The 14,284-nt window shown below is 41.9% G+C and overlaps 1 protein-coding gene and 1 long non-coding RNA gene across 2 annotated transcripts in view; one reads left to right on the top strand and one right to left on the bottom strand.

Moving 5' to 3' along the window:
- Positions 1-3,221: 3,221 nt before the first annotated feature.
- Positions 3,222-6,304, bottom strand: LOC132371903 (uncharacterized). The gene is made up of 2 exons (XR_009505006.1): positions 5,496-6,304; positions 3,222-4,470 (listed from the first exon to the last, which is right to left on the bottom strand). It is a non-coding gene; the product is annotated as an uncharacterized LOC132371903 (long non-coding RNA).
- ZNRF2 (zinc and ring finger 2) overlaps positions 4,649-14,284 on the top strand; it is a 96,636-nt gene continuing 87,000 nt past the window's right edge. The window contains exon 1 of the mRNA XM_059933669.1: positions 4,649-5,870. Coding sequence (XP_059789652.1) covers positions 5,426-5,870 — 445 coding nt within the window. The 5' untranslated portion in view covers positions 4,649-5,425. The remainder of the gene's footprint in view (positions 5,871-14,284) is intronic.

The following is a 14,284-nucleotide window of genomic DNA, read 5'->3' as shown; positions in this document are numbered from 1 at the left end:
CTACGGGCCTAACTGAGCAGATTAAGGGGTGTGACAGGTCTTCTGCCCGGTGCAGATCTGCTGTCCTACGTGTCAAAGACCTGATCCATCACAGCTTTAAAAGAGTGGGCAACAGAGAAAAGAGAAGCACAAAAAAGAGTAAGTGCCAAAGGGAAGAGACTCACTCCAACTGCAATTCAACTAGATAACGGCAAAATGATTGGTCAGGTATTTTTATTGAGAAGCCCACAACTAGCTTATCTGTTCCAGTGTGGGTTTCTGGTCACCACATTTGTCAACATGAAGTGCTTTAACAATACAAACTAATTGTGAACCCCAAAAGTCTGTGGTCAAATATCATCATTTAACCCTGTCAGGAGGAAGAAAAACAAAGCATAAAAAAGCTTCAAATACTAGAAATTTTAAAGAGCTGGGGCTCTGGTCTCTTGGAGAGTCACTGAGACATTAAAACAACAGTTCTGATTATGTACAGGAGAGTGTCATTTAGACCAGTACTTCTCCAAAGACGGTCGGACGTCTTGTGGCATCAGCATCACTGGGCTGCTTGTTAGAATGCACATTCTCAAGGTCCAACCCTGACCTAAGGAAGGAGGATCATTGAGGGTAGGGCCTAGCAGTCTGTTTTAACAAGGTCTCCAGTTGATTCTTTCATGCACTAAAGTTTGCAAAGCACTGATTTAGACCATCGTCTGTCAAACTGCAGATTAGTGGGTTATGAAGTCAGTTCAGCAGGCAGTAACCAGCATTTTACAAAAGTGAAATGGAATAGACTAGAAACTGGAGTGCATCCCACGTAGCATGGGTATGATCTCATAAAACTTTGTTCAGTTCTATACATGTATACTGATTTGGATGAAGCAGCACTTTTAATTTTTGAAGAACTGGTAGGGTAGAATAAAGAAGCTACAAATTTTAAATGAAGTCAGAACTGTTTGGCTGACAATAAAACACAGTGACAGCTTAATGTGGATTCCTGTTTGGAGAGAGACAGAGGAGAGAGGAAAGAGGGCCAAGGAAAGAACATAGCAGGCCAGTTTCATAACTCCAGAATCCTCGAGGTGAAAGAAACAAAAAGTCCCACCCAGAGAGGAAATAGAAGGGGCATCTACCACAGGGGAAATGTCAAGGAAGATAAGGTCATGTGCGACCTTCAGGAAACCATTACTGAAGCTGGAATATTCATTCACTCCTTTATTCATTCATTCATTCATTCACAGATCACTTATTGTACCGTCACAGGTCCCAGGCACTGTGTTAGATGCTGGGGGTACAGATGTGAGGCCTGTCATGGACAGTGTTGTTTAATGACAGCCAGAAGATCAATAATAATACAATCGTGCTGTGAAGATCAGTGCTGTGAAGGGATGATTAACACAGCACTGAGTGGGAATACTGAAGTTAGCCTGTGACGATGGGGTTAAGAGTGGGGTGACAGGGGAGATCCATATGGAGAGGGCATTTAATCAAGATGATGACCACATCTTTTTTTTTTTTTAATCTTTTTGAATTAGTGTTTTTATTTTCTTTGGATAACCACATTTTAACATGATGTTCTATTTTGAAACTAATCAGTTGTGCTAGATGGTGTTTCTAGATACACAATTTAAAGCAGAAGGAATTTAGCTGATCCACACGGACACAAAAAATGTTTCTTTACGATATTTTGATGGCTTAATACCAGGAACTGACACTTGAAATTTTTCATGTAACTTTGTTTATTGTAAAATGTTTTACTAAGATTTCATATCTAGCTTAGATATTTGATAGCCTGACAATTGTTCGTGTGTGTGGCAAAGACATGCTTGCTATGTGCTTGCCAAAATTTTTTCCTTCTCTTCCTGGGCACACACACAAAACCGCATTTTCTGACCCCTTTGCAGGTAGGTTAGCCTATGTGACTGATTTCTGCCAACATGGATAGTGGGCAGAGGGATGCAAACCCTTCCAGGCTTGGCCAAAACTTCTTCCAATATCTGCCCCTTTTCTTTGGCCAGCCAGGTGCACAGGATCTAGTGACGGACTCTGTGAGGGGCCCAGGGGCCTGCTTAGCACTAGATAAGAGCCTGGGTCCCTGAGTCACCCCTTGGAGAAGAGACACCCAGGACTGCCACTTAAGTGGGGAACTGTTCAGAGGGAGATGAGAGGGTGTACCAAGTGAACTTGTAACGTGCTTTCATTTCATCAAGACCCTGAGGTTGAGGGGCTTGTTTCCACTGCGTGGCTTAGCCTGCCCTGACTAAGATGCCGTCCCTGGCACATAAAACACATATTTATGAGCTGAATGAATGATCATTACAACTCCAATTTTTATCCTCTGTATCCAATGTTCAGCCTGTAAATGGCCTTCTCACTACTCATTTATTCAACAAATACTTACCGAGAGGTTACTGTTTGTCAAGCACTGCAACGGTGAGCCAAAAAACCACACTTTCCATGCCCTCATGGAACTTACAGTCTTGTGAGGAACAGACATCAATAATCAAACAAATGTAAAATTCCAACTGTTTTGAGTGGTGTGAATGCTGGAAACCTGGCACTGTAAGGGGATTTTTTTCCTAGGTAGGAATAAATGAATAAATGTTGAGTGCTTTTCAGGTGTAATTAATGTCTGGGTAAAAATCACTTAAAAATATAGGTTTGGATGTGATGAAGCAAAGTATAACTAAATCTGGATATGAGTAAGAGTCACAGAGTTAAATCTTTCCATTGAATAGTTTTTTTTTTTAACATTTTTTTTTGTTTGTTTGCTTTTAATTACACTATACTAGGTGTGCTTTATTTATTTTATTTATGGCTGTGTTGGATCTTCGTTTCTGTGCGAGGGCTTTCTCTAGTTGCGGCAAGCGGGGGCCACTCTTCATCGCGGCGCGCGGGCCTCTCACTATCGCGGCCTCTCTTGTTGCGGAGCACAGGCTCCAGATGCGCAGGCTCAGTAATTGTGGCTCACGGGCCCATTTGCTCCGTGGCATGTGGGATCCTCCCAGACCAGGGCTCGAACCCGTGTCCCCTGCATTGGCAGGCAGATTCTCAACCACTGCGCCACCAGGGAAGCCCCATTGAATAGTTTTAACTAATAAATGGGGTTTGTTCCATATTATAGTTATCTAAACTTTTAAAATGCATAATGTATAAATGATGTATAAAATTTTATACATGATAAAGTATATAATGATGAGTATGAAACTCTTTATCAGTTGTTAGCTCAGAGACTTGCAAAAGTCTTTTACTCCTTTTTAAAAATCATAGTTTATTACTTTTCTCTATTAACAGTAAGTTCTTGCCATATTGGTGACAAATTCCTGCTGAACCATAGTTCTGCACCCAAGGCCTCATTCAATAAAAGTTAAATAGGATCAAATCACTAGATGCCTTCTTAAATGAGAGCTTGTCATTCTGGTAACACTTTGGCGTTTCAAACTTTTCTTTGCTTACCAAGTAAACGTTGGTTTCAGTAAGCTCATACCCAAGATGAAAGAATGTTAGATTTGAATTGAGTAGCTTTGTTTGTGTGTGTGTGTGTATACATATATACACACACACACATAACACATCAATATCTATACATATATCCTTCACTTCTGTTTAAAAACTTGATTCTCATACCTCAAAGAGTGATAAAAATCATTACAAAGCTTGATAAAAATGATTACATAAATGACTCATTACAAATATGGAAAAACGATAAAGTATTTACATCTGCATTTTGTACAAAAAACACCAGTTGCAATTATTTTCATATAGAGGACACTTTTAGGCATTTTAAAAATGGGAGGGTCAGAGCAGGCTGTCCACTGGGTATCCAGACCATGCTTTGCTACCAAGACACCACATTACAGTTACGAATGGAGTGAGAATTTTATTAATTGCCATTTTAGAGAAATTACAGGATTTTAAAGCAGCAGGTACCCTCGAGATTTGATACCAAGATCCCAGGTAAGGAAACTAAAGTTCAAAAAGGTAAAATAATTTGCTTATTACACGTAACTTAGTTTTGGTCCCAGACCTAGACCCCAGGTCTCCCGAATCGGGTGCTTTCTCTGCGCCACAGTTATTGCCCTACAACTGAAGATCAGGCTGGATTATCCTTAGTTCTATCAACTCCGTGCTTTCTCCACACTCAGAGTGTTTAAATGGGATAGATCTAATTCAGATCAAGTTGGCTTCTGCCTCCTCGGTTCTTTCTTTTGTTTTCAGTCTTTTATCATCAGCATTGGTGAGCTTCTGTTTTATTTAAACGACACACTCGGAGTAACACCAAGGAGGAAGTTGACACCCACCCAAACTAAATGACTCGGGACACAGGACCGAACCACTCCCAGCCCCAAGCTGGAAAAAGGTGAAGTAGACCCACGGTCAGGTCCGGCGTCCGAGGGCCACGTGCAGCAGGAGGGGCCGCCTTCTGGTTGGCGCTCTGAGGGGCTCGGTCCCTCCAATCGGCGTAGGCCCTGCGCTGGAGAGGGGGCGCGCTCCCTGCATGAGGGGGCGGGCCCAGCGACCTGTCCATCACCGATTCCGCGGCTGGCGGCACCTACCACACCAAGGCACCTAGGCGAGACAAGGCCGAAGCGGGAAGGCCGCGGCTGGGGGAGGCGGGGCCAGGCTGGCGGGAGCCAATCCGCTGGGCGGCGCCAGGGGGCGGGGTCACCGCGCGCGACCCAAACACTCGGGCCCTGGCGCATCCCGGAGCAGCGCAGCTTCTCCGCCTTCCGGTGAGAGGGCTGCAGAACCTCCTCCCCTCCTGGGCACCCCTACCTTCGTGGCCCACCTCCCCCCCACCCCCGCCCCTCCTTCACCGGGGGAGCGCGGTGACGGTTGCCGGGAATCACGCGCCGCCCCTCCCTCCCCTCCTGCGTCCTCCCCTCACGCGCCACCCGTTTTTCCTCCTTCTCCGTTAATAACAGCTGGGTGGCTGGGGGAGGAGGGAAGGTGGCCTCGGCTGAGTCTGGGCGGGCGCCTCCCACTCACCCGCGAGCCGCCGTGGGAGCAGGAGGATGGCGGCGGTAGCGGCGGCCGCCCGGGAGGAGGCGGTGCCGAGGCTCCCGGCGCAGAGCGCGGCGGCGGCAGAGAGCGGCAGCGTCCCGTCGCGGCGCAGCAGAACCGAAAGCAGCGGCAGCCGCGCAGCCACCTGAGCCGCCCCTCCCGCCGGAGCCAGCGAGCGGCGCCCACGGGAGCCGATACCTTCTTGCTCTCCGCCTCTCCTCGTCTCCCGCGCCCCCTGTCAGGCAGCAGGTCTCGCCCGCCAACGCCGAGAAGAGCGCGCCGGGCGCAGACCGCCCCTCGGGGCGCCGGGCTGCGGCCCTGGACGTGCGGGCTTCTGTGTGCGCCGGCCTCGGCGCCTCGACCCTGCCCTCTCGCTCACGCGCTCGCTCCCCCCCTCCCGGCGCTCCGAGCGCTACGCGCGGGCCCGGCCCGGGACAGGGCGGACATGGGCGCCAAGCAGAGCGGCCCGGCCGCTGCTAACGGCCGCACCCGCGCGTACTCGGGCTCGGATTTACCTTCCAGCAGCAGCGGAGGGGCCAACGGGACCGCGGGCGGCGGGGCGCGAGCCGCGGCCGCCGGGAGGTTTCCGGCTCAGGTGCCCGGCGCGCACCAGCCCAGCGCCTCCGGTGGCGCCGCGGCGGCCTCGGCGGCCCCGCGCAGCCGCTCCCTCGGCGGGGCCGTGGGGACCGTGGCGTCGGGGGCCCGCGCGGCGCAGTCTACCTTCAGCATCCCCAACAGCAGCAGCGGCCCGTACGGCTCCCAGGACTCGGTTCACAGCAGTCCCGAGGACGGCGGCGGCGGCAGGGACCGGCCGGCGGGCGGGGGTCCCGGCGGGCCACGCCTGGTGATCGGCTCCTTACCAGCTCACCTCTCGCCGCACATGTTTGGAGGTATGGCCCCTTCCCTCCTTGGCTCCCGCGGGCGGCACGTGGGCCGCGGCTGCGCTTATTTTTACCCTTCTCCTTTTCTCCTTCAGCTTGGGCGCCGGGGGTTCGCCGCGCTGCCGGGCCGGGTCACCCCTCTTGAGGGGGGGAGTGGGGGGAGAGAGATCGCCTCTTAACCCCTGCAGCGCTGCTGCCGCGCGACCCTTGCGTTTGGTTTTTTTTTTAACACAGCGTGCACCGTCACCTCTTCGCGGCTCCTTAGTCCAGAAGGACCTTGTTTGCCCCCCGGAGGTGAAGGGAGCAAATACTGTTTTAAAAACAAACCGACGCAACACCCTGGTGCTTGTGGGTTTTAGTAGCAGGAAGTCAGGAGGAGACCCGTTGCTAAATGTAGTTCTATCTGGTGACTCGAGTGGTGAGCAGTTTTTAAAGGCCAAAAGTCAGAGTCTGAAATGAAGAGATGAGTATTTGAAGAAGAAGGGAGTTATCGCCTTTGGAGTGACTGTTAATATATAAAACTGTAATTCTTATGTCTGTAAATAGTCCCACCTATTGCGTACACTTTAATTGGATGAATGTGTTAATGAAAAGTATATTTTTAACCCCAGTAAACTGCTACTTTAGATAATGGTTAATGTGAGTCCTGCTTAATTTGGACAGAGCATTAAAAAATTGAAAACAGTTTCTTAAGAAGATAAACTAATTATCATAACTCTGCCTACAAGATGCAGTAAAAAAGCCCTAGGTGCTTTTGAAAAGCCATGTTACTAGAGTTCAGGGAAAGACACTGAAAAATGGAAATTTTAGTAGTTAAACGATATGTGTTTATGTAGAAACAGAGGGGTAAGGGTGCCCCTGATCTGAGGAAAACAAATTCTACCTCTTCAATTATGTTTTATGCTTATGAACTTTTTGTCAGAACGGTTAAGGATAAATGAATTAAGACACCCTCCCTTCCCAGTTCATGAAAAGAAGTAGAAGTTAACTCTGGTTAGAGATGCAGACTATAGAAGATAAACGTTTCCATATCATTGCGTTATGCATCATGATATTACCGACATTCACAGTTGAGCACAGATGAATAGTGAAAACACCATCATTTCCATTTCTGTACCGCTTTTACTCATGTGCTTATAAATGTGGGAAATTTGAGTAGGTGGTTGGTAAAGTGGAATATTCAATAATGTAATTTATCTGCTCTGTTCTGTACTATCAGCATTCCCTTTAGCATAAATTAAAAATGGGAATGACATGTCTAGTTTTTTCCATCTTCTTAATACTGGTTTGTGTATTCAAAATATAGAACAACTCTCTAGTCACCTTACTTTGATTACTTGTTATAAAGTGATTTCTGCCATGTAACTAAAAATATTGACTTTTCCTAAGATTGGCCCTTAAAAAAGACTTTTGTTTTGAGAGAAAGAACTAGTGCTGACCATACTGTGATTTGTGATTCATAATTAACACAGCTGAAGGTACTGTAGTCACCACATCGAAGAATAACAAAAGACAGTTTCTTGAGAATGGCAGATTAGTGCAAGAATAAAGGCTAATAAGCTGGTTTTTTAAAAATGATTATCTTTTTAAGATTAAAATTTGCATTTAGCAGTTATGTATATTTAGAAGCTTGCTGAAGAAGAGGGAATAGGAAAAGGTTTGTTAAATTAGTAGTTTTTATCTCTTTGGTATACTGATGGAGTGTCTTCAGTTTTTTTATAGGGCTGATAATTTCTTTTAACAGTATTTGTATGGGTTTATTTTCTTAAATATGTTCCATTCAGAGCAGGGGCAAATAGTTGACACCTGTGCTATTAATTCATAGTAAAAGAGCAAATGAAGACCTAGTTGCTGAAAGTTGGAGAAGTAACGCGTTTATCTTTTTTCTTATCTAAATTCCTAGATTTGTGCACTTAGTCCTTTTAGTATTTTGGGGGTTAGGATGACTGGGGCCTAGTGGAAGCACAGTGACACTGAGAACTGTGGCAGCCTTTCTTAACCAAGTCTCTGTAGAGAATGGAGCCCTAATGTCTTAAGGCATCTATTGTATGCAATTAATTAACTTTTTTCTCCTGTGCATTTAGAATGTTTCTAGTTATGTATCTTTCTTAGGAAATTTAAGAAAACAGTCATTCAGATAACCTTGTGTTTGGTAATTCAGATGAGCAACCCCAGTTGAGAAAGTTTGGAAGAGGATGACAAATTACTTGTTCTTATTAAATGATGGGAACAGATCAAAGTGCCAGTACCTTAAATCCTAGTTAAGACGGGAAGATGGAATACACTTAGGTGAAAAAGCATCTTTCTAGCGGCATTTGCTTTAATGAGATTTTTACCTGTATTTCAGTGGATGGGCTCATTAGGGAAACTTAATAGAAGCATGTCTGTCATCATCCTGAGATTTAGGGAACCAGGTGATGAATCTTATTATTTTAAAACCTAGGCTTTATTATCCTCCGTGTTGAGTTAATTTTTTAGTATCTATTATTGTGTTAATGTGTTTATTAAGTTACAAATTGTACAGATGTTTGGGCATTATAAAGGAACTCCATCTGAAAATTGAGAAAAGGAATATTTCTGAATTAGTGGAAAGTTATTTCTGTAAGTTTATAAAACTTATTTTAATTGATGTTTGTATTGTTATTGTCTCCTAATAGGGAAGTATGGTGCTAATAAGATTCAAAATTATCTTTCCTTTATAGGGTGTCATGTAATTTATAGAAAAGGAAAACCTAAACAATACCGCTTTCTAAAAAAAAAAATTTAGAAGTCTGACAAGTTGAATTGTTACTAGTTCTGTCATAATGAATTACCAAATTAAATGAGGTTTTCTTTGTTGGTTTATGTTTTTCTCTCTTTGGGACATGTATTTTGGCTATATTCACTCTTATTTAGTTCCCTCTAGAGAACCAGAAGAGAGGTGCTTAATTCACATATTTCAGTTTACAGAGATTTCCTAGAACTTCTTAGAACTGAATTATTGTATATCAGAATATGATTATAAAACATGTAGGAGTTTTTAGGTCAAGTAGGTTTTTCTTCTTTTTGTTATTCTTTCCAGAGTGCTGAGTTTAATACTATTACAGTGAACAAAAGCCTTTTCTTGTTTATCACGTTTGTTCTAAAACAGGTCTTTAAGGGAATGGTCTAATATTTAAAAGACTTGGTGGTATCTTAGGATTTTTTTGGCTCTATTGTGTGTCTACATTTTTTCCACTATCAAGTTGCTAATGTTCATAAAATCAGTTATATGGGTGGTAAAATAGTGTTTAATGATCCAGCGAGGATGGCAGAGGTAAATTGGACTCTAAAATTATACCAGTCAATGGAGTTCATTTCTAGAGAAACCATGTGGGCTTCTCTTACATCCATGAGTTTGGAAGTGAAAAGGTAAAATGAATTAATCTAGACAATTTATTGATGGCACTGGGTTGCTTTTGGCCTCCTCCTAATTGATTGGCTTGAGTATCTTTGGGTGTGTTGTGTCTGTGAGTATTTCAGTCATCTGATTGTAATTCAGGTGCCTCCTGTTGCTTGGGAAACATGCTTCCTTTTATTGAAGGAGTTTTAGGTTATCACTTAAAACAATACGTTAAATAAAATTTGTACTTCTGGCAGACTTATTTCTCTTACTCTTCAAGATGGATGTGGGTTTTAAGGTGTTAGATTATCTCCATTAATTAACTGTATTGAATTGTACTCAGTCACTACTTCTTACTAGTATCTAGTGCCAAAATGTTTGAACTGGGGATATTGTGATTAATCTACTTTCTAGTCCTGAATGTTCTTTTATTCAATTGAAGGCTTTTATGGGGTGGTTGAAGAGAAATGTCTGCTGCTTCTTAAGAAAAATGACTCTTCTAACCACTATCCCATCACCAACACCCCCCCAACCCCCCCAAAAAAAAGCAGCCCACAAGAACTCTGGTGGTTAATGTTTCTCACTTGTAATCTCACATAATCTTTAAACACTCTAGGGAGATACCTTGTGTTGTATGCTTTGTTATGCTAAGGTGTGGACTCTGCCACAGATGTCTTTGCTTTGGGAGTATTTTGAGTTTTCTTGACTGCAAGGTGAAAGGTGTGCCAGAGGGAGGAGTGGTTTGTGTTGCACTGGGCATCATCTGATATGAGAGCTGCCTGACCTGAGTACTTTTGATGCCTTGCTGTCCGCGTAGCCAGAAAGAGCTCCGTTGTTTTACTAACAGGTAATGTCTACAGCAAGTCCTCCAGCTGCCTCCAATTTGATTGCTTTGCCTGGCAACAAGTAAGTAGGTTCTTATTTATTTTCTGGTTGTCAGTACCACTAATTAGATACCAGGTTTTTTCAGTTTATTATTTATCTTGTTTTTGTAAGAATTGCCTTAATGTTATACTTACTGTATATACTGGGTATATGTACAACCAGGTATTTTAGCAAATGAGTTAAAAAAGAAGTATAGGAACTGCTTTTTGTAGCAGTTCTGCTTTCAAGCTCCCTCCCTCAGGTTGTTGGCAGAATTCATTTCATCATGGTTGTTAAGCTCTTGCCAACTTGCTTCTTCAAAGGCAGCAAAAGAGAGACTAGCAAGATGGGCTGGTGCTACAGTCTTATGTAAATATGTACATGTAATCACACACAGCCCATCGCCTTTGCTGCATTCCATTGGTTATAAACAAGTCACAGGTCCTGCTCATACTCAAGGGGGAGGGAATGACAGAAAGGTGTAAATATCAGGAGGCAGGGATCAAGTGTGGCCACACTGATTATAGACTTAGGTTGACCAGCTAAACATACAGTTGTTCTAACCATATTTTTGAACTCATTATGTATTTACTTTGAAGAAGTTGTAATATTGTAGGTGCTAAGGGTTGTTTTAGTAAACATGAATTGAGCCCCTTCTAGGGGCTGGGCATTGTAGTTGTCAGGGGTACAAACATGGGGCTTCTTGCTGTTCTTGCTCAGCTCTCAGTTGAATTTGAGATGATTATACACTTGTAACAGGTGCTATAATAAATAGGACTGTTAACCAAATACTTTGTTGAGGTATCAATACTAGGGCACTCTAAGAATACCTCACAGAGGAAGATAACATTTGAACTGTGTTTTGAAGGATTTAGAAGTTTTCTGCAGGGAGGACAGTAGAGACTAAAGAAGAATCCACAAAAGCCTTGGCTTTGATGGGGAATCTTGAAAAGTTGTGTGTCTGGATTGTAGGGTGCAAGGAGGAATGATGGATGAGAACATTAAGCTAGAAGAATAGCCTTGAACCAGTTGTTGAAGGATTTTACAGTGCTACAAGTTTGTTTTACTTAACCAAGTTTTAAAGCAGGGTGGTATCATGATCAGGCCGGAGGCACCATTACAATCATAGTTTATATGATGGCAGCCTTCAAAGCTGTATACAATTGCCCTGATCATGATTAAATTGCTTGTTAGGAGCGGGAGAGTGGTAGCAGGAAGCTAAGCTAAGACTCTATTAGAATATAATTGGTGGAAGATGCCTAAATTGAAATCATGGTATAGGCGAGGAAGAGGATTTGATTGAGATTTCTAAGATACAACTGATAGAATTGAGAACGGGGCTGTGTAGTGTTGTCATTAACCAATATTAAAAATAAAGAAGAAAAGAACAAGTTTTAGGAAATGATAATGAGTCCTTTTAGGCTTGTTAAATTTTGAGGATTTCCATCTAGAAGCATCTTTTAAACAATTGGAACTATAAGTCTCTAATTTAGGACATTACAAAAAATTGACAAGTTGTCAGTTTACAGATTATAAGTGAAGCTGAACAGTGGTTAAGATACTGAGGGATGGATATAAATTGAGGAGCAAGCATGGAATCCTGGGGAGCAAGAATTTTAAGATACAGGCAGAGTAGGAGGCCAACGATTACAATTAAAGCACAAGGAAAAGTTGTTTAAAATGTTTTTTATTAAAATAATATGTGTTCATTAGAGAAAACTAAAATGTGGAAAATACAGAAAGGCACATATAAGCAATTGCAAATCATTTGTAATATTACCACGAGAAATAACCAGAATAAAATGTTGATGTCTGTTTTTTTCCATATATATGTCTTAGATAGAAAATTTGAAAGTCATTCTAGTATATTCTTTTGATTTTAAACCTTTCTGATGTTCTAATAAAAGATTTTAAAGCTACAGATTTCCCTCCAGGAATTGGCTTTAGCTGAATGCCACAAATTTTGAAGCATTTTGTTAACATTCCCTTAAAAATATTTTCTAATTTCCCTTTTGATTTCTTCTTTGATCCATGGGTTACATATTCCTTGATAAAATGCTCTTTCTACTTCATTAGTTTCTTCTATCATGTTTTTTTTTTTTACAGCATTATTTTTAATGACTGCCTGCTACTCCAGAATTCATTCAATAAATATTTAATGAAGACCTACTTTGCCTTGTCCTGAGGATATAGAAGTGAAGAAAGCTCCCTGCTTTCATGGGCCTTATATTCTACTTGGGGGAGACAGTAAACAAACAAGTAAAATATATAGTGTGTCAGAGGGCGTAGAATGTGATGGAGAAAATGGAGTGGAAAGGTAGATGGAGATTGTGGGGTGGAGATTTGTCTCTATTTTAAATACGGTTTTAGGGATAACCTCTCTGATAAGGTGACATTCAAGCAGAGACTTAGGGAGTAAGCCATGAAGGATCTCTAGGGGAGAAGCAAACCCAGGCAGAAGAACAGTAGCTAGAAAGGCGCAAAGGTGTGATTGTAATGAATGTACCTGGTGTGTTCTGGGGACAGCTATGAAACCAGTGTAGTTGGAGTGCAGAGGGTGGTAGAAGATGAGAGGAGTGGGGTAGGGCAGTCTCATGAAATGCCTCATAACCATTGACCTGGTTTTTAGAGTTTCGTTTTAGAGAGAGATGGGGAAGCATTAGAGAGTTTTTTTGAGAAGATTGACGTAACCTGACTTAGGCTCTTAAAGGATTGCTCTGGCCGCTGTGTGGGAGTAGACCCTAGAGACCAAGAGTCAAGCAAAGATGCAGAAACTCTTGGCAAGAGATAACAGTGGCTTGGACAGGGTGGCAGCACTGGCATTCGTGAAGAGTTGCCAGACTCTAGATATCCGGTTCTTTGAAGATGGAGCCAACTGGATTAGATGTAGAGGAGTGAAGGATTAGCCAACCCTTGAACAATGGGGGGGTTAGGGGTGCAGGTGCTTTGGGCAGTCCATTTTCATTTGTACCCCCCCTCTGAAATCGCCATTCCTCCACATCCACGGTTAGGTGTGTGGGGGGGTCAACCAACTGCAGATGGTGTACTGCAGTATTTACTATATTGAGGAAAGTCCATGGATAATTTGACTCCCACAGTTCAAACTTGTGTTGTTCAGTGGTCAACTGCAGTTTGTTTGCAGTTTGGTGGTACTATTAAACATACTTTTGCTGTCAAAATCCTGGCATGCAAATTTTTATATTTCTCCAGTTCTTAGAAATTTATCAGAGACAAGGAATCATTAGAACTAAAGATATGCATTTGTTCAAGGCATTTGATCTTTATTGCTGAAATTGCCCTTTAGAAGGGGCAACTTCTTCAAGCAAGGTATAATTTTTAGGACTATCCATATCTTTTTTTTTTCTCCGCGTGAAAACTCAAATGAGGTTTTTGGTGCTTAACAAGTGCATATTGGTAGGTGCATTTCGAGTAATAGCTGTCAGAATCATTATTTTATTCAGTGTGTGCGTGCTCCCTCTCTCTTTTTTTTTTTTTTTTTTTTTACAATACAGAAATTTAGTATATCAAAAAATAAGTACGTTGTGTCATTTGAATTTAATAAATTCTGACCATTAGGAATTTAATAAATTCCTAATTTTTGTTTGAATTGTGATTAGTCCATGATAGTTCATTAATTTATCCTATTTGTATACATGTGAGCTGAGAAAAAGAACAAAGAAGCCATATATATCTGTGTGTGTGTGTGTGTGTATATGTATATATATATGTATATATATATGTGTGTGTGTGTGTATATATATATATATATATATATATATATATATATATATAAATAAATAAATGGGTTGTTACATGTAATTTGTTTGAAAGAGCCAGGTCTTGGTTTGAACAATAAATGTTACTATTTTTATTATTGATTTTTATTTCATTAGTTGTTTTATCTTTTAGTTTCTTTCTCATTTTGTAGTTAATTTTATTTTCTCCTAGCTTCTTAGTTCATTTATTTATTTTTTTAAATAATAAAAGCATTTAAGGCTATGATTACTCTTCAGTACGTATAGTTACTTCCCACAGCTTTAGACATTTAGTATTTTCATTGTCATTAAGTATACTTCTTTCATTTTAAATCAGCTCTATTGAGGAATAATTTTATTAACTACATTTAGATTTTTTTCTTTAACCTTGGAGTTATTTTAAAGTGTAGCTGTGGTAAAGTTTTAGGTGGTAAATTTACTGT

Source organism: Balaenoptera ricei, chromosome 9, assembly GCF_028023285.1.
Source record: "Balaenoptera ricei isolate mBalRic1 chromosome 9, mBalRic1.hap2, whole genome shotgun sequence".
In the NCBI taxonomy this organism is placed as follows: Eukaryota; Metazoa; Chordata; class Mammalia; order Artiodactyla; family Balaenopteridae; genus Balaenoptera; species Balaenoptera ricei.
This window is presented reverse-complemented; position numbering and strand designations above follow the sequence as displayed.